The 18,998-nt window shown below is 50.4% G+C and overlaps 1 protein-coding gene across 2 annotated transcripts; it reads right to left on the bottom strand.

Annotated features, from left to right (window-relative positions):
- Window positions 1-6,896: 6,896 nt before the first annotated feature.
- ACTR1B (actin related protein 1B) lies at window positions 6,897-15,689 on the bottom strand. Of its 2 annotated transcripts, none has more exons than XM_067007160.1 (11): window positions 14,471-15,689; window positions 13,464-13,528; window positions 12,173-12,248; window positions 11,012-11,137; window positions 10,536-10,660; window positions 10,079-10,295; window positions 9,865-9,957; window positions 9,591-9,765; window positions 8,453-8,514; window positions 8,159-8,199; window positions 6,897-7,963 (listed from the first exon to the last, which is right to left on the bottom strand). In XM_067007160.1, exons 3-11 carry the CDS (start codon window positions 12,227-12,229, stop codon window positions 7,861-7,863), a joined length of 999 nt encoding a protein of 332 aa, XP_066863261.1. In that variant the 5' UTR covers window positions 12,230-12,248; window positions 13,464-13,528; window positions 14,471-15,689; the 3' UTR covers window positions 6,897-7,860. The 2 variants fall into 2 exon arrangements, with proteins under 2 accessions (XP_066863261.1, XP_058934486.1); XM_059078503.2 differs by having other exon boundaries at window positions 15,407-15,689.
- Between the last annotated feature and the right edge of the window lie 3,309 nt (window positions 15,690-18,998).

Here is an 18,998-nt window from a genome sequence, read left to right as displayed (position 1 = left end):
AAATGTCCAAGCATTTATCTGCCATTCAGGGCCATTCTCTGGGAAGGGGACACCTAAATAGCCACCTACCACTCCCACCTTAAATGCTGTTATAAACAAGAGTTTCCCAGTCAGGAAGACTGGTTTTGTTCTACCCTCAAGCCCTCTTGTCTGGCCCACCTCCTGTATCCTCTTTCCTTTTTCACCGTCTCCCTTTCCAGTCAAAACTCTGCTTAGAGTGGACTTTTGACTCCTCACCTCATTATTTATTCTGTCTGCTTCCTCCCTCATCTCCAAGCCCACCTTGCATCTTTATTATTTTTTAACTTTTAAAATGGAAATATATTACAATATTATGTTTAGTTGTACTACATTATGAAATGATCACCATAAGTCTAGTAACCATCTGTCCCCATACAAAGTTATTAAACTATTATTGACCATATTCTCTATGCTATATATTACATCCCCATAGCTTATTTATTTTACAACTGGAGGTTTGTACCTCTTAATTCCCTTCACCTCTTTTGCTTCTACCCACCTCCCCTGTTCTCTGTATCTGTGAGTCTATTTTGTTTTTTAGATTCCACATGTAAGTGAGATCATGCAGTTTTTGTCTTTCTCTGTTTGACTTATTTCACTGAGTCTAATACCCTCTAGGTCCACACATGTTGCCACAAATGGCAATATTTCATTTTTTATGGTGGAGTGATATTCCATTGCATATATGTATATATTCACCTATTGCTTGGACACTTAGGTTGCTTCTGTATCTTAGCTATTATAAATAATGCTGAAATGAACATTGGTATGCACATATCTTTTTGAATTAGTTTTTTTCTCTGGGTAAATACCCAGAAGTGAAATTGCTGGATCGTATGGCAGTTCTATTTTTAATTTTATGAGAAAATTCCGTACTGTTTTCCATAGTGGCTGCACCAATATACATTCTCACCAATAGTGCACAGGGTTTCCTTTTCTCCACATCCTTGCCAAATTAGTTATTTGTTGCCTTTTTGCTGATAGCCATTCTGATAGGTGTGAGATGTTATCTCATTGTGGTTTTGATTTGCACTTCCCTGATGATTAGTGATGTTGAGCATCTTTTCATGAGTCTGTTGGCTATCTATACATGTTTGGGAAAATATTCAGGTCCTCAGCCCATTTTTTAATTAAGTTGTTTGTTTTTTTGATGTTGAGTTGTATGAGTTCTTCATTTATTTTGGATATTAACCCTTATTGGATATATTATTTGTAAATATCTTCTCCCATTCAGTAGGCAGACTTTTTGTTTTTTTGATACAAATCTGTTTCATTGATCTATGTGTCTGTTTTTGTGCCAGTGCCATACTGTATTGATTGCTGTGGCTTTGAAGTATAGATTAAAATCAGGGAGCATGACACCTCCATCTTTGTTCTTCTTTCTCAAGATGGCTTTGGCTATCTGGGTCTTTTGTGGTTCCATATATAAACTCTGGAATTATTTCTTCTAGTTCTGTGAAAAATGCAACTGGTATTTTGTTAGGGATTGCATTGAATCTGTAGATTGCCTTAGATACCCCCTTGCTTCTTTTCTCTTTTAAAAATTTTAACCAGTTTTCCCCTAAGAAAGAAAAATCTCCATATATTTCCAGACTGTGGTGGCAGAATAATGGTCCCCCAAAGATGTCCATGTCCTAATCCCAGAACCTGTGAATATGTTAGGTCGAACAGTAAAAGCTTATTAAGATTGCAGACAGAATTAAGGTTGCTAATCAGCTGACCTTCAAATAGGGAGAGTAACCTGGATTATCCAGGTGGGCCCAATAATCACAAGGGCGGCAGAAGAATGAGAGGGGAATGTGACTGTGGAAGAATGGTCAGAGAGATGCAATGTTACTGGTTTAAAGATAGAAAAAGGGGATCGATCACAGGCCAAGGAATGCAGTTAACCTCTAGAAGCTGGGAAAAGCAAGGAAATGATTCTCCCCCGGTCTCCAGAAAGAAACACAGCCCTGCTGCACATTGATTTCAGTGCAGTGAGACCCCCGTCAGACTTCTATAGAACTGTAATGCTTTAATGGCATCAATACATCAGTAAATTCAAGTCCTGTCTCCTGGGTTAGTGGGTCTCAAATTTCGCTGCACATTAGAATCTCCTGGGTATATTTTTGTTCCCCGTACCCAGCTCACACCTAGACCTCTGGGGGTGAGACCCAGGCATTATTACTTTAAAGTTCCCCCGGTGCTTTCAACATGCTGCCAAGGCAGAGAACCTCTACCTCAGGCTAATCACAAAAGCACAAAAGCATGAAGAGCTCTTTTTCTTGCCTGTTGGTAACTGGGAGCCCTAGGGGCAAAGAGGAAATGTAACACCCTTCACTAAGAGCACCAAACCTTTGCTTGTGGGTAGAAGTGGGCTCCATCTAGCCATTTAGCGGCTTAGAAATTGGATCCTGTCTCTCCTCACTAGGCAAGAATACAGGTATCTCTCTAATGGTATTTATTAAACAACCTGAAAGTACAAAGATCTTTTTTTCTGGAACCACTTGAGTGAGTTGCTATCTGATGCCCCATCACCGGTTAGTGTGCATTTCCTACAAAGACATTCTCCCCTATACCTGCAATATGACTATCAAAATCAGGAAATTACAGCTTGTACATTTCTACCATTTAATCCTCAGACCCTATTCAAGTTTTGCTAAATGTTCCAATAACGTCCTTTATAGCAAAGAATCCAGTTCCTGTTACCTTTAGTTGTTATGTCCCTTTAGCCTTCTCCATTCTGGAACAGTTCTTCAGCCTTTCCTTGATTCCTGTGACATTGATACCTTTGAAAATTACACCAAGAACTTAGGTTTGTCTGATGTTTCCTCATGATTGGGTTCAGGTTATGCATCTTGGGCAGGAGTAACACAGAGGTGATGCCGGGCGCTTCTCAGTGGGCACATGACGTCGATCTGTCCCATTGCTGATGAGGCGGTTCACTTTGGTCACTCGATTAAAGTGACGTCTGCCAGTTTTCTTCACTGTGTAGTTGCTCCTTAATTATTATTATTATTTTAAATTTAATTTTAGTCTTTTGGCCGTGCCATGCGACTTGCGGGATCTTAGTTCCCTGACCAGGGATTGAACCCTCACCCTCAGCAGTGAAAGCGCTGAGTCCTAACTACTGGACCACCAGGGAATTCCTACCCCTTAATTTTTTTTAAAAAAAATTATTTATTTATTTTTGTCTGTGTTGGGTCTTCGTTGCTGCGCATGGGCTTTCTCTAGTTGTGGCGGGCGGGGGCTACTCTTTGTTGTCGTGCGTGGGCTTCTCATTGCGGTGGCTTCCCTCGTTGGGAGCACGGGCTCTAGGCGTGAGGGCTCAGTAGCTATGGCACATGGGCTTAGTTGGTTCGCGGCATGTGGGATCTTCTTGGACCAGGGCTTGAGCCCGTGTCCCCTGCGTTGGCAGGCGGATTCTTAACCACTGCGTCACCAGGGAAGTCCCCACCACCCCTTAATTATTAATAAGTATCTTACAGGGCAATACTTTGAGATGTCAATACCCTGTTCCTCATTGAACTTTCAATTTATTAATTTATATCAGTATAGACTTATGCTTTCACATTGTATTCAGTGAATTATAATTCATAACTGTCATTATTTTTTGATGTTTAATTTGTTTCACATTTGACCAGTGGAAGCTTCTTCAAGCAGGCTCCTGTGGCCTTTTGACATGTCCCTGTCATTCTTGTAGCACTTCTTTTATTCTCTGGCACAAAATGTTGCAGGCTGTTAAACCCGTGAGGTAGGTGCTATGGTTATCACCCCCATATTAGAGAGTGGAAACCTAGGAACAACTCCAGATTACACAGCTAGTTAGTTGTGGTGGCAGGATTGTGAATCCAGACCATTTAGCTCAAGCCTGAGCTTTTCCCCTCTAACTTTTTATTTTGAAATAATTTTAGACCTATATAGAAAAGTTGCAAAAATAATACAGAGTAGAGTTCCTGTTTACCTTTCACCAGTTTCTGCTAACATTAACCTATGACATTAACACATAGTAGAGTGACTGAAACCAGGAAATTCACATTGATACAGTATTATTAACTGATTTTGCCGGGTTTTTCAGTAAGGTCCGTTTCTGATCAGAATCTCATCTTGCATTTCATTGTCATACCTCCTTGGTCTCCTCAAACCTGTGACAGTTCCTCAGTCTTTGTCTTTATAATCTGTCACTTTTGAACAAGATAGCTGGGCCACTGATTTATAGAATGCCCTAAGTTTGGGTTTGCCTGCTGTTTGCTCCTGGTTAGGTGGTTATCCAAGAATACACAGGTAACATTGCCTTCTCTTAATGCATCACGTCAAGATAGTGACTTATTAACCGGGGATGTAAACTTTGATCATTTGGTTAAGGTGATATCTACTAGGTTTCTCCACTGTAAGGTTACTATTTTTCCTTTTTTAATTAGTAAGTACCTCATGGGGAGATACTTTGAGACAGCGCAAATGTCCTTATTTCTTGCTTACTAGTTTTTGCATCCATTTTTGCTTGCAGCAATGATAACTGTGATGTTTGCCTAACAGTGATTGTTTTCTGTTATTCCTTCTACATTCATTAATTGGAATTCTACAAGTAAGAACTGTCCCTTCTCCCCCATGATTGATCTCAGGCTGGACTCAGGACTGTTTTATTCTACGACTTATAATCCAGGATAATACAAATTTGACCAGTGGGTGCTCCTGCAAGCTGTTTCGCGAGTCCTTTAGACAGGCCCTCTTCTTTTCTGAGCACTTTCTTCCTTTATAGTACCACAAGATATTCTAGGCTAGGCTCATTTTATACTTTCTCTGCCCCAGGTCTGCAGTTTCTCCAAGGACCTCTGGTTCCTTTTATTGAAGAATGGTATTCAGAAACCAAGATCTGGATACTATATGTGCTTATTGCCACTGGGGTGTCATTGTCTCTAGGCCCTCTGAGCAGACAGGGCTAAGAAATATACACACATATATTCTAACCCACTTACTTCAGTATCTTTCTGTATGTATAATCAAAGCCATGAGTTCATGCTACCTCCATTCCCCATCCAACACCACAGGGTTCATTCTAGCCTTACCGCCTTCTCATCTGTAGCTTTTCAACAACAGTGAGAAATCCAGCAGGGCTAGAGCTCTGTAACCACGCCATCCCTGCAGGAGAGGGAGTAGGGAGAGTGTTGCTGGGCCTTAAAGGGTGGGACTTTGACAGACATTAGGGAAAGTCATTCGCAGCAGAGAGAAGACGGGGAGGAGAGGCTGGCAGGCAGATGAGGGCATGACGATGCCTAAGCCTAACACAGGGAAGGAACAAGACTCCAGAGGGCCAGAATTAAACGCAACAACGCATAGCTCACGAGGGTGACTTCACCAGCAATTTCGCATCAATTGAGTTTTATTTCACCAAGCAGTGGGGAACCACCTGACGTTTTGGATTAGGAAGTGGCAGAACCAAGGCTACCTGGGCTTTAGATCCAAGGACAAATGGATTGGGTGGGGAGGATGGAGCTGTGGTCATGAGCTAGGGTGGTGGTGGCGGCTACCGTGGAAAAGAAACCAGGTGGGAAAGGCGCTACAGAACCAGCAGAACCTGGCAACTGACGGAATGTGGGGAAGGTGAGAGGAGGCAGAAGGCGAAGTGACAAGGCTCTAAGCCTGTGTGGTTGGGAGAAAGTGGTACCATAAACAGAACCCCAAGCAAAGGTTTCTGGGAGAAAGTGGTACCATAAACAGAACCCCAAGCAAAGGTTTCTCTGTAAATTGTTTCCCCCTTGGGGACAGGCACGCTGTGACCACAAAGCCTCACAAAATGTTCTCTGAAGACAGGCCTGACTCAGTGACCTCTCCCCTCCTGCCTGATCTCGAGTTCTGGGCCCTCCCTCAGCCCCACCAAGTCCATTGCCTTCAACACACAGCTGCGATACCCATGCGCCCCTGACTGACTGCCCCTCACTCAGGACACAGCTAAAAACCCTCTCAAGGCCCCCCTACGTGCTGGCCCCAACTCACCCCTCTGGTTTACCTCACATTATAGCCAGAGACCACTCACGCTGCCCTGCACCTTGGCCTCACTTGGGTCCATGTCCTTTTTTTCTAGCCCCACTGGTCCCAGGCGTCTCCTCGAACTCTTACCTCTCCCAGAAACACCCCCTTTACCTGGCTAACCCCTCCTGCACCCCGTGCAAGTCCGCCTGCCCCACCTGCTGGCTTAGATGCCCCTCCTCTTGGCCCCCCAGCTCTGTACTGAAATGCCCTGTTTATCTTTCTCCCCTGATCTGTATGTTTTTAGGGGCAAAGGTATGTCTTGTTTACCACTGGCTCCAAACACAAGGCACCTCCTGGACCTACTGTAGGTGTTCCTGGTGTAAGTACTTGATGAAGAAGGAGAGGGGAGACACTCTGAACTCACTTCTCCCTCTCCCTCCACTGTCCTTCCTCTCCTTGCTGCTCAGCTTACTCTCTCAGAGCCCAGCTCATCGATACAGCCTTCTACATCTCTGCCATCACCCCCAATTCCTGACCTGTCTGAACTTGGATCCTGTATCAGTGTTGGTCTGTTGGCCTCAGCTCCATCTGAGCCGGGCAGCAGAGGTGCTCAAACAGAAGAGGTGAGGGCGTGGATGCACCAAGCCCCAGCCCCGCCTGCCACAAGGCCCCATCCGAGAATAAAGGGGAGGAAGGCAGCCTGTTCTCTGCTTCTCCTGGCAGACTGCAGCAAGCATGTGAAGAGGCTGGGGAATTCCGCCACCAGGTTCAGAGCCCAGCCTCCTGGGGACTCCCGTGCCACGTTGCCCCGCCAAACACTGAAATCTCAGGCTTCTGAGCTAGAGCCAGTGCCGTGCTGCTTTGGTCCTCAGGGAGGGATGAGCAAACAACCGCGCAAAGGATCACAAGAAAACAGAGCCACACGCTGGGGCTTGTCCATAATTATTACTATAATGATTTACAAAAAATTTTTTTTCAGGCAACTGTGTTAAATTATTGTACATTTGTGGGAGAGGGAGATGGGGGTCCTGGCCACAAGGTAAATGAAGACCTCTTTTGTGGGAGAGGTGGGAGGAGGAAGTGTGCCCTCCTCACCCCCACTAGGTCCGACGTGTGATTAAGTGGCTTCCCTTCAACAAATGAAGACCATTCACCCTTCCTGTCCCAGGTACTGGTGTAAAGGACAGGGAGCAGCAAGTCAGTGAAGTGCTTTGAAGGGGAGAACGCAACACACTGCGGCCGCCCAAACCCAGTGCATCCTCTGCTCTGGCTCCAAAGGGTCGGACCCTGGTCCAGACCCCTTATGGGGGACGGAAGACTGACAAGAACTCAGTCTACACCAAGGAACCCATCCAGAAAGATGGGAGAACAGAGTGTGAAAGGGTCAGGGATGCCTAGGTGTGGCCCTCTGGGCTACTCTTTCGGGTCAGGAAGAGGAGGTGGCATGAGAAGCAGTGACACACCGGCGGGGAGCTGCTGGCTGCCCCCTCCTCCACCCCACTCCCCAAGGCTAGTTACACAGGCATCCAGGCACTCTGGCCCTGTCGGAGAAAATGGGGGTATTTGGGTGTCTGGCCTTGGAGCTCGGGGCAGCAGAGAGAGCCATGGGCCTAACTGGTTCTGCCAAGGGGGACACCCAGAACCGCCCAAAGGTGGGCCCCTCAATTCCTATCTTCCAGCTCCAGCCTCCCATCCATGCAGCTGATGTTACTGCGTGTGCGTGTGTGTGTGTGTGGAGGGCTGCAGGGAAGCACTGTTGCACCACTTGCCGGGGGTTCAGGGCATGCAGGGGGCCCCGAGGCCTAGTATGTGAACTGGACCAGAAAGGGTTAAGGACTCTGGCTCCCCTTTCCTCCTGTCTTGCCAACGCTACACCTTCCTCCTTGGGCACTAGAAGGTTTTACGATGAATAGCCCGGGAGCCATCCTCTTCATACTCCTTTTTGGATACCCACATCTTCTTAAAAGTGTCCAGCGAGGCCAGGATGGAGCCACTGTGAGGAGGGAGGGAGAGCAGTCTTGTGGACCTTGAAGGCTGAGCCGACCGCCCTCCCTGGGCACCCAGAGCTCCACTTCCCTTACCTGGGAGGGAAATCCACCCACCTCCACCTGGCCTGGGCCAACCCGGGGAGAAGTGTCCAGGGCACAATGGTCTCCTCCCAGAGCCCTCCCCGTGAGCCCCGCCTCACCCAATCCATGTGGAGTACAGCCGTTCCTGAGGGGCCGAGATCTAGAGGGAGCAAGCGGCAATGTGACTGCCCCATCCCCGCACAGAAGCCCCTGTCCCAGCCTCAGGGAGTGGGGGGCCTTTCTCCCAGTGCCCGAGGCCAGGCAGCAAGTGCCTCAGCCGGCAGCAGGGGCAGCAGCAGGCCTGGGCTGGGCCTGGCAGGCAGAGGGCATCTGAAGGTGGTTCTTGCTCTTTGCTCCCCGGGTCAAGGTTGCCCAGCACCCCCATGCCCCATGGGGACTCCCCATAACCTCACCTTGATTTTGACGTCTTTGGGGGCAAGCTTCTTTACTTCACTTAGTAATCGGTAGCCAAAGCCTGTCAACACAAGGCTGGCTGAACTGGGGGTCCACATCCGACCCTTTACCACTAGCTCCCCCACATCCAACCTCTGGTGCCCCGGCCCCAGCTGCTGCCACGCTTGTTTTAGTCATTCTTGCCAGGATTAAGGGTAAGCGCAAGCCACCCCAAAGGCATAAAAGATCCAGCAGCATGCCTACAGGTGGGCCCAGCTTCCTTCCTCAGGAAGACAGCATGAGATAGAACCCCAAGTCACTCAGCTCTGCTTGACCCCTACACTCTCCCTCCCCCGCTGCTCTGGAGCCAAAACCACCAGAAGCAAAGTCAAAGGCGAACAACGAGTCAGGAGAACATGCCTGCCACTTCTACCCAGTAGATGGGCAAACGTCACACACCGTCGGGACAGCGCCAGGGGACTCTCATCCATAACTGACGGGGGCGAAAGTGGCACAGCCTCTCAGGAGGGAAACTCTGGTGATATTTACCAGGTAACGAACGCACACCCGCACCCTCTTACTCAGCAATTCTAGTCCTAGGACTTTTCTTTTAGGTATATTCTCATCACGTGAAGTAACAGTGTATGAGGTCAACCACCAGAGCATCTCTGTGATCAGAGAGTTTCACCATCCCCAGGGCCACCCGTAGGTTAACGGTTAAATGGCACATCCATCCCGTACGGTCAGATAAGAGAACTTAACACTCTAGGAAAGATCTTCTGGATGTGGTGCAAAGTCAAAAATACACGGTGTGGAGCTTCAGAGTACACTAAGGTCCGTGTAAAGAGGGAGTGCTTATTCACGCACAGGTGTTACCTGAGAAACTAACAACTCCTGTGGAGAGGAAACTGGGTGACCAGGACAATGGGAGAAGGCAGACTTCACCTAATACATTTTAGACCTCGTTAAACTTATCACCTACTTACAAAGTAAACAAAGTTTAATTTTAAATCTTTCTCTTAAAAAAAACAAAAACTGAGCACCCAAAAAACCTACAGAAGATGGGCCATCTCCCAGGCTTCTAGGAAGTGGGATGCAGTCTGAGGGTCCAGCTGCCCTTGGCCTCCAAGTCATACTACCACCTCCCAACTGTGGTACCTTTGAAAAGTGTGGAGCCACCGGAGAGCACGATGTTGGCGAACAGCGTCCGCCGAAGGTCCATGTCAGACTTGTGGATGGCGAAGGCCAGCACCTCGTGGAGCCCCTCACTCTCATCCCCTATCAGGTCTGGCTGGAACAGCAGCTCGGGGGCCCGGAACTGTGCTGGCCCCACCTTGGGAACACGAGATTGAGGCAGACGGGCCTCCTCCTCCTCCTCCTCCAGGTCCCGGCATCACTCCTGCCCCCGCCCGGGGCTGGCCTGGCAACTTACGTCGAGGGTGCTGCCGTCTGGCAAGGTGTACTGCACCTTCTCTGTCTCCAGAGCCTCATCCTTCGGCGGGCTGATGGACAGGTAGCAGGCCCGCTGCAGTGGGCGGGGACATAGCCCTCAGGAGGCGGCAACCGGGACACCCGCACCCAGGGCTCAAGCTTACGCCGGGTCCAACCACCCCCCGCCCCGTTCCCCACCTCCTGCCCTGCGTCACCTCTTTGATGGTCCGGACAACCTCAAACTCAGCTGAGGTGTGAAAGTCAACCCCCTCCTTGCGCAGCTGCAGCTGGAGGTAGCGGGAGACGTCGCGGCCGGCAATGTCCACCCGCATGATGGAGTGTGGCATGGCAAAGCCCTCGTAGATGGGGACGGCGTGAGTGACCCCATCCCCTGAGTCCAGGACGACTCCCGTCGTGCGTCCTGTTGCATACCTGTCACCAGGTCAGCATCCCTTCACCTCAGCCACTGAGGCATGGGGACCTCCTCACCCCTGGAAGGGACCCCGGGACATGTGCATCATCTGGTCTGAGAAAGGGACCCGCAGGACTCCCTAAAGGGATGGTCATCAGGGGGCTGCTTCTACGGGGAAGTCAGACGCCTGGTCATCCCGAGCAGGAGGCTGCCCAGGGAGGACGGAGATGGAGGGGACGCAGGGCTTAGGGAGCACTCACAGGCTAAGCACGGCCTGCATGGAGATGAACAGGGCTGGCACGTTGAACGTCTCGAAGAACACCTCTGCCGCCTTCTCCCGGTTCTTACATGGGTTGAGCGGAGCTTCCGTGAGAAGAACAGGATGCTGCAAGAGACGGCAGAGTTGCTGGCAGGTGCAAAGACAGCGTGCTGGCGCTGCGATGATCCTTCCAGAGAGCCACCCACCCCTGTGAGCACATGAAGCTGCGGCCTGCCATCCCTCCCGAAGCCACAAGCCCATCATCTGCCAGTAGTTTTACCCTTCCAAAGATCCAGCGCTCCCTGGAAGATTCTGCTCTGCAGCCACCGACTGAGTGGACCCAGGCCCACGCAACACAGAGGCGGCAGGCCCTGACAAAGCCAGAGGAAATGTGGAAGCCTGACTGGGACGCCGTGGGCAGGGAGAGGACACCGCGGAGAGAACCGAGCCCCCCGGTGGGAGGGGCCCCTGCCCCACCTCCTCGGAGAAGGTCTGCAGCTGGTCCTTGGAGTAGACGTACTGCCAGATGCGCTCCATGTCGTTCCAGTCCCGCACCACGCCGTGCTCCATGGGGTAGCGGATGGCCAGCAGCCCCCGGTGCTCCTGCGGAGCGGGGAGGCCAGCGGTGGCACCAGACATTCACCCAGCAACCGCTCCCCGCCCGCCTGGGAGCTGCCCCTTCATCCGCTCACCGGGTGTCCCCGTGCCCCATGACAGGTCCTGAACCCAGCACAGGTTCATCTGTCCAGCTGCTTCTCAGGCTCTCAGAGCCCAGCCAGTCTCCAAGGCCAGGACCAGAGAGGGTGGCAGTCCCCTCCCTCCCTCCACAGGCCTTCGTCCTCTACGCTCACTGCCAGCACAGCCTGACCTCCATCCCCAGCACTTCAGTGCCAGGAGCCTCCACATAGGCGGATCCTACTTGGTCCCCTCCTGCGGTTACATGCTGCCACCGCTCCTCCCGGGCACAGCTGGATGCTGTGAGCTACCTCTCCTCCCAGCTCTTCAGCCAGTGCTCGCGCCTCTGGCACGGACCTGCCCTTCAACTTCCCCCCAAACGTGCCCCTTCCTGCCCAGTGCCACTTGGCCTCTCACCCACAGCCGCGCTCCTCCTGACCTCATCTCCTGAGAGCCCCATTATCGGCACCCTGAGCCCCGGCACCCCACACTGCAGACACCCCAGGTGCCTAAACTGCACTGCCTGTTGTCCCTGCCGCCCTCACCCCCATTCACTCCTCCTCCTCCCAAGGGCCTCATCTGGCCGTGCAGCCTCTAGGCGTCTCCCCGGCTGGAGCACAGAGCTGGCCCTCTCACTCAGGTCATCAAGTCCCAGTGATTCAGACTTTTATGTCACTTTTTAACCAGTTCTTTCCTTTGTAGTTTCTAAAAGACAGGGCTTGAAATGGTCTAAATGTGCTGCCCTATACGGGAACCACGGCCCTATCGCACAGAGCAAAGGGACCATGGTGCAGTACCGCTGAGCTGGAGCCTGGATCCTGGAGCCAGGAGGGCACCCAGCACATGGCCTCAGAGAACAGACTCCCAGGGCCCTCTCTGGAGGTACGGCTCTGATCACCAGTCAAGGCTCCTGGGACAATGAGGACCCCAAACCCGGAAAAAGGCAGGCTCCACAGGTATTACCTCTGCTTTTGGTCCAATGAAGAGGTCCCCTTCCAGGGCTCCAGCCATCACCCGCATGTGTTTGGGGCGCCCGACACTGTGAAGACAGGAGAGGTCAGGGAGGTGGGCGGGGGGCACAGCTGAGCCCAGTCCAGGAAGACCAAAGTCCAACTCCAATGGTCAAGAGGGTAACTGTACTCAAAGCATCAGGAGGTGGCCATGGGGCAAAGGTCAGAACCTAGGCCTACGGGCCACGGGACTACAGAGCAGGCCCTGGCAGGACAGAAGACTCAGGGTCAGAAGACAAGGTGTTACTTCCATTTTCCACCAGCCCTCCCAGAGACAGCTGAGAGCTCTGTAATGTCAGCCCTGGCAGAGGGTCAGCTTCTGTAGCCATGATGACTCAGCCCATGCTCTTTATTTCAGGAGGGCAGACCAAGGCGGGGTGGCCCCAGGAAACTGGGCTGTGGCTCCCTCGTACGCCCCTCTCTCACTCAGTCAGTCCTGCCCCTTCCCACTGCCAGGGCTCCCAGAAAAGAGATGCAATTCTTGGCAGAGTGGATGGGCTACCATTACAAAATCTGACCCAAGTTCCTGCACATCAAGAGGAACCTTTAATTACGTTTAACGTGAGTTCAGAAAGGAAAGCTGAGGCCCCACTGGCTTCTCTAGGCTGGCTCTGTCTTGATATAGCCAGTCACTCAGGGGCCTTAGGACTCCCCAACCCCGGCTTGGGCCACTAAACCCTAAAACCTCCAGGATTTGAGACGAGACACAGCCGAGGGAAAATTTCCCGATGGGCTACAGTGGCCAGAGGAGCACTCCAGGCTTTCTCCAGGTTTCACCTCCCTCTTACCTCTGCCACCACTGGCACCATTCAGGCAAAGACCCTCTTTGACTGAACAAAATATTTTCTAGAGTCTGAAAATAAATGGGCCCTGAAGAAAACATTTCCCAGGAGGAAGGGGTGGCATTAACTCCTCACTTTTTCCTCTGAGTCTAGGTTTCTCTCCTGGAGATGTCTCTCTTTTATTCTTGCTGCTGCTACCACACCCTGTCCCAAGGGGAATGCTGGTGGTTTCTCCTCCTTCCTGGCTAAAGGAGGGACCAAAATCAGCCTCCAAAGAGGAGGGGGAAGCCCAGAGCACACGTCTTCTCCTTCCAGCGCCCTTAAGAGCAACAGCTTCACAAATCTGGAGTTTTCCCTACAGGTGGGGACAAGAGTTGGCCTCAAAGAGAGCTGTGACACAGGACCCAGGTTCTCTGCAGAAGCAAACCAAAGAGTTAGGAATGCTGTCTGAGCAACACTTACTAGTTTGGGAAACAGTATTTGGGAATCTGGTCTCCTGCAAAGCCAGCCTTGATCACCCCCGAACCCTGCAAAGAAAAACAATGTTTAGCTCCCAACATTCACCTCCAGATGAAGGTAGTGCCCTGCCATGGAGAGGGCTGCTGCCCCACCATGGCAGCCCGGGATGGCAGCCTGAGATCCTGCCAAGAGGGCAAGGCCATTCACAAGTACACCAGTGGTTCAAAACTGGGGAGCGATTTTGCATCCCCTCCCCCAGATTTGACAATGTCTGGAGACTGGGGAGCGGGGGCTGCCACGGGCTTCTAGGTAGAGGCCAGGGATGCTGTTATACATCTTAAAAGGCACGGGACAGCCCCACATAACCAAGAATTATCCAGGCCAAAATGTCACTAGTGCGGAGATGGAGGAACCACGAAGTACATCCTCGTCTGCACACTCCAAGGTCAGCTCCAGGCAGGAGGACTCCATAGCAGCACAAGCTACTTCCAAAACCCAGCTAGAAGCAACCCGTAAGCTTTTTTCAACACTCCCTGGCCCCCCTCCCCTCAGCAACCATGGGCCACATACAGGACCCGCTGGGGAAGATCACTGGGTTCACTGGGCACCTCTCCTCAAGTGGCTTCTCCAGAGGAGAAGGAGGGCAGCTTGGTCTTGTCACTGCTCCAGCATGGAAGCTGGACTTAGAATATCTTAAAAAATATCTTAAAGGGAACCTGGCATCTAGAAGCCTCCCACTCACTGCAGGAATAAGCATCTCAACCCCTCTTCCCATAGATCTCCATCACAACCCTTGGGCTCTGCAGAGCAGAAATAAACATCCCCAAGTTACAGAGGAGGGGCTGGAAGCCCAGAGGGACCAAACAGGTTGCCCTCTAAACTCGTTAACTTGTTGATTAGCCTGCCAAGTAAGGAACTGGCCTGATCTTTCCTGCAGCCTGATGGAGAGCATCCTCCAAGCCCAGCTCTAGCCTTATGAAACATCCCCTGCTGTGACTCAGGGCACTTACATGGGTACGCCAAAAAAGACAGCCGTTCAGGATTACAGGGAGACAGATCCCAGAAAGAAAAGTGAGTCATTATCAAAAACTCCAAGGTCCACACACCAGAGGCAGATACCCAGCTAGGGGCAGATCCACAGATCCCTGCCCTTCATTTTCTTCCCGTGGACCAGAAAACATGCTGAGCCCCAGTGCTGAAGGACAAACCACAATGAAGCCAAGGCAACTTTCCTCTGAGGTTTGCAAACAATGTTCCCAAACTGCTATGGGTCCTGGGAAGAGTAGTCCTGAATTCTCTCCACTGCGCTGCCGGCTGTGGAACTTCTGCTTGGCTCAGGGAGCACTTAAGGAGAGGGTCAAAGTAGCCAAGTGGCCAGCCAGGTGGTGGCGGCTATGTGGCTGGCAGAGCTTAACTTGCATTTTCCCCAGTCCCAGGAGAAGGGCGCAGTAGGGCCTGCCCACTCTGGTAGTGCTGCCTGGGGGTGCAGCATTTGGGAAGAGCTGTTGTAGAGGTCCCCAGGCCAACCGTCTCCAAAAGATGGGGCCAGCAGTGTGCAAGAGGGCAGCCAGAGCCACAGCCTGAGACGAGGTAAAGGAGCTGGGGTCGAAACCTGCCCAGTAACCCCACTCTCAACTGAGAAAGGTCCGGGGTGCCTCGGCCGGGCCGCCCGACTGTCACCCCACCTCTCCGGATGCTGACCAAGGGCCGCCAGAACGATGGGACCCCCTTCTTCTCCGGACCTCCCCGCCCGGCTCAGGGAGGGCTCGGGCTGGGGTTTTGCCGCGCCAGCGGGGGGCTGGCCCCGTGGCCCTAACTATAGAGCCAGGTGCGGACGGCCGGCAGGGGTGGCGGGCGGGCAGTGAGCTAGAGGGACCAGCCGAGTCTGTCGGGGGTCCCCGCGTGCACTGCCGCGTGCGCCCTCCCCCCCGGCTGCCGAGCCTCACGTTGTCGATGACCACGGGCTGGTTGGCGATGATGTCGTAGGACTCCATGGCTGGGCCGGGCCGGCCCTGCCCAGCAGGCGGGCTGCAGGAGTGACCAACGGCGGCTTGGCGTGCTGACCGGGACGGTGGAGGCTCCTGACGCGGTGCCGCGCCCCTCCCATCCCGAGCGCGCAGCCTACGCGAGCCCGGCACAGTTTTCTGGGGGGCGGGCCCCGAGGCCAATCACCGCTCCCACCTGGGCAGATTGACAGCGGTCCCCGGGTCCCGCTGCGGGCAAAGGGGCGGGGCCGCAGGTCCTGGCCAGCCAATGGAGACCGCCCAGAGGAACCGCTGGGGAGCCTCCAAGGTAGGCTGCACCGCGTGGGGGATGACGTCATTGCCCCGCGCATAAGGAGGACGCGGTCGGAGAGCGGTGGGCTGCGAGTTCGCCTGTCCAGGGAGCCTGCTTTCCTCAGCTTCAGCACCTCCGACCACGCTTCTTCGTGAGCTCGCCGTCCCCGAGGAGACCGGCGGTGGATATTTCACCCAAAGCATTTCTTTATTGAGCACTGAGGAGGATCCTTTTCCTTGTAAAAATTACAGTTTCGTAGTAACGGTAGCTGGAGTGAATGGAACATCTGCTATGTGCTTGAGGAGCACTCCTACCCACTTTACATAGATTACTATATTACACCCTTGCAATAACTGTATCAGGTATTATTATTCCCATTTTACAGATTTGGGAACGGAGGAGGCTCACACGTGTGTAACTTGTCCAAGGTTATCCAGCTGGCAGCAGCTGGGATTAGCTTGCGGTCAGCCTCCAGCCGCGTTGGCGTCAACTGCTGCAACTGGGCAAGAAGATACCGAGTCCTGAATTCATTGACCAAACTGAGCCATAGTTATTTGCCTATCTGTATAACTTTCCCACTAGACTGTGACATTCAATTCGGTAAAATTGAAGCACGACATCATACAGAAGAGTGCAGAAATCATAAGTGTACATTTCAATGAATTATTAACATATGGACACGCCCGTATAACCATCACTGAGTTTAAGAATCAGAGCATGGTGCTTCCCTGGTGGCACAGTGGTTGAGAGTCCGCCTGCCGATTCAGGGGACATGGGTTCGTGCCCCGGTCCGGGAAGATCCCACATGCCGCGGAGCGGTGGGCCCGTGAGCCATGGCCGCTGAGCCTGCGCGTCCGGAGCCTGTGCTCCGCAACGGGAGAGGCCACAGCAGTGAGAGGCCCGCGTACCGCAAAAAAAAAAAAGGAAAGAATCAGAACATGACCAGCTCCCTAGAAGCCTCGCACCCGTCTCGTTCACTGCCCTATTCCTCCTCCGAGGTGACCACTATCCTGCATTCTACCGGTCACCACAGGTTAGTTTTGACTATTTTGGAATTTTATGCAAATAGAATTATAGGTAGGTGTTCATTTGTATTTGGTGTCTATGCATTCATAAAATGGGTCAACGTGCAATTGTTTAAGATAATGAAGTTCTATATAATCTGATATGAAATACATCAGGACATATGGCTAAGTCAAAGCAAAGAAAGCCAGTCACTGTGTCCAGAATGTTCTATGTGTAAATGGCTCTGAAGAGTGTATGAGGCACATTCAAGACTCTTTAAAATGGGAAAGGGGCCACTGTAAATGCGGGGAAATGAAGGGCAAATTCTTTTTACAATGTAAACTTAAATTTTGTTGTTTTTAACTTGTTCTGTGTCTCTCTGCTTTGCAAATAAGATCATCTATACCATTTTTTCTAGATTCCACATATATGTGTTAAGATACGATATTTGTTTTTCTTTCTGACTTACTTCAGTCTGTATGACAGTCTCTAGGTCCATCCACATGTCTACAAATGACCCAATTTTGTTCCTTTTAATGGCTGAATAATATTCCATTCTATATATGTGCCACATCTTCTTTATCCATTCTTCTGTTGACGGACACTTAACGTTGCTTCCATGTCCTGGCTATTGTAAATAGTGCTGCTATGAACATTGGGGTGCATGTGTCTTTTTGAATTATGGTTTTCTCCGGGTATATGTCCAGTAGTGGGATTGCTGGGTCATATGTATATCCACTCTTTTTTAGATTCTTTTTCTTAACCCATTTTTAAGTGTACAGTTCAGTGGTATTAAATACATTCATAATATTGTGCAACCATTACCACCATCCATCTCCAGAAATTTTTTCATCGTATAAAACTGAAACTCTGTACTCATTAAACAGTAACTCCCCATTCCCCATGTGACAGAATTTCCTTCCTTTTTACAGCTGAATTATATCCCATTGTATGTATATACCACATTTTGCTTATCCATTCATCTATTGATGAATTCTTGGGTTGCTTCCACATTTAATTGTAAATAACACTGCTGTGAACATTGGTGTATAAATACCTCTTTGAGACTCTGCTTTCAATTCTCTGGGATATATAACCAGATATGGGATTGCTGGATCATATTATAATTCTATTTTTGATTGTTTGAAGAACAGCCATACTGTTTTCCATAGTGGATGCATCATTTTTCATTCCCAACAACAGTGCACAAGGGTTCCAATTTCTCCACAGCCTCACCACACTGGTTAGTTTCTGTTTTTGTTTTTGTTTTGGATTGTAGTCATCCTAATTGGTATGAGGTGGTAGCTCATCATAGGTTTGATTTGCATTTCTCTAATGAGTCATGATGTTGCGTATATTTTCATTTGCTTATTGGCTATTTGTGTATCTTCTTTGGATAAATATCTATTCAAGTCCTTTACCCTTTTAAAAAAAATTTTTGGCTGTGTTGGGTCTTCATTGCTGTGCGCGGGCTTTCTCTAGTTGCGGTGAGCAGAGGCTGCTGTTTATTGTGGTGTGCGGGCTTCTCATTGCCGTGGTTTCTCTTGTTGAGGAGCACGAGCTTTAGGTGCACGGGCTTCAGCAGTTGTGGCTCGCGGGCTCTAGAGTGCAGGCTCAGTAGTTGTGGCGCATGGGCTTAGTTGCTCCGTGGCATGTGGGATCTTCCCGGACCAGGGCTCGAACCCATGTCCCCTGCATTGGCAGGCAGATTCTTAACCACTGTGCCACCAGGGAAGTCCCCTTTACCCATTTTTGAATTGGGTTTTGTGGTGAGTTTTAGGAGTTTTCTATATTTGGAATATTAATCCCTTATCAAATATGTGGTTTGCAAATATTTGCTATGGGTTGCCTTTTTACTCTGTTAATAATGTCTTTTGATACACAAAAGTTAAAAATTTTCATGAAATCTAATTTCCCTATTTTTTTCTTTTGTTGCCTGTGCCTTTGGTGTCGTATCTGAGATATCATTGCCAAATTCAATGTCCTGAAGCTTTGCCCTATGTTTTATTATGAGTTTTGTAGTTTTAGCTCTTATATTTAAGTCTTTGACCGATTTGAGTTAATTTTTGTATATGAGGTTAGGTAAGAGTCCAATTTCATTCTTTTGCATGTGGATGTCCAGTTTTCCCAGCACCATTTATTGAAAGGATTTACCTTTCCCTGCTGAAAGTCTTCAACATCCTTGACAAAAATCACTTGACCATATATGTGGGGGCTTATTTCTTGGCTGTCTATTCTATTCCATTGGTCTATATG

The sequence above is a fragment of the Kogia breviceps genome, chromosome 11 (assembly GCF_026419965.1).
Source record: "Kogia breviceps isolate mKogBre1 chromosome 11, mKogBre1 haplotype 1, whole genome shotgun sequence".
NCBI lineage: Eukaryota > Metazoa > Chordata > Mammalia > Artiodactyla > Physeteridae > Kogia > Kogia breviceps.
This window is presented reverse-complemented; position numbering and strand designations above follow the sequence as displayed.

Bases quoted from the DNA above. Each gene is read 5' to 3' on its own strand.
- ACTR1B (XM_059078503.2), bottom strand. From the start codon at position 15,454: ATGGAGTCCTACGACATCATCGCCAACCAGCCCGTGGTCATCGACAAC. The intron at 10,661-11,011 runs GTGGGGCAGGGG...CGTCTCTTGCAG, and splicing joins TGCAGACCTTCTCCGAGGAG to CATCCTGTTCTTCTCACGGA. The intron at 8,200-8,452 runs GTGAGGTTATGG...TGCTCCCTCTAG, and splicing joins CCAAAGACGTCAAAATCAAG to ATCTCGGCCCCTCAGGAACG.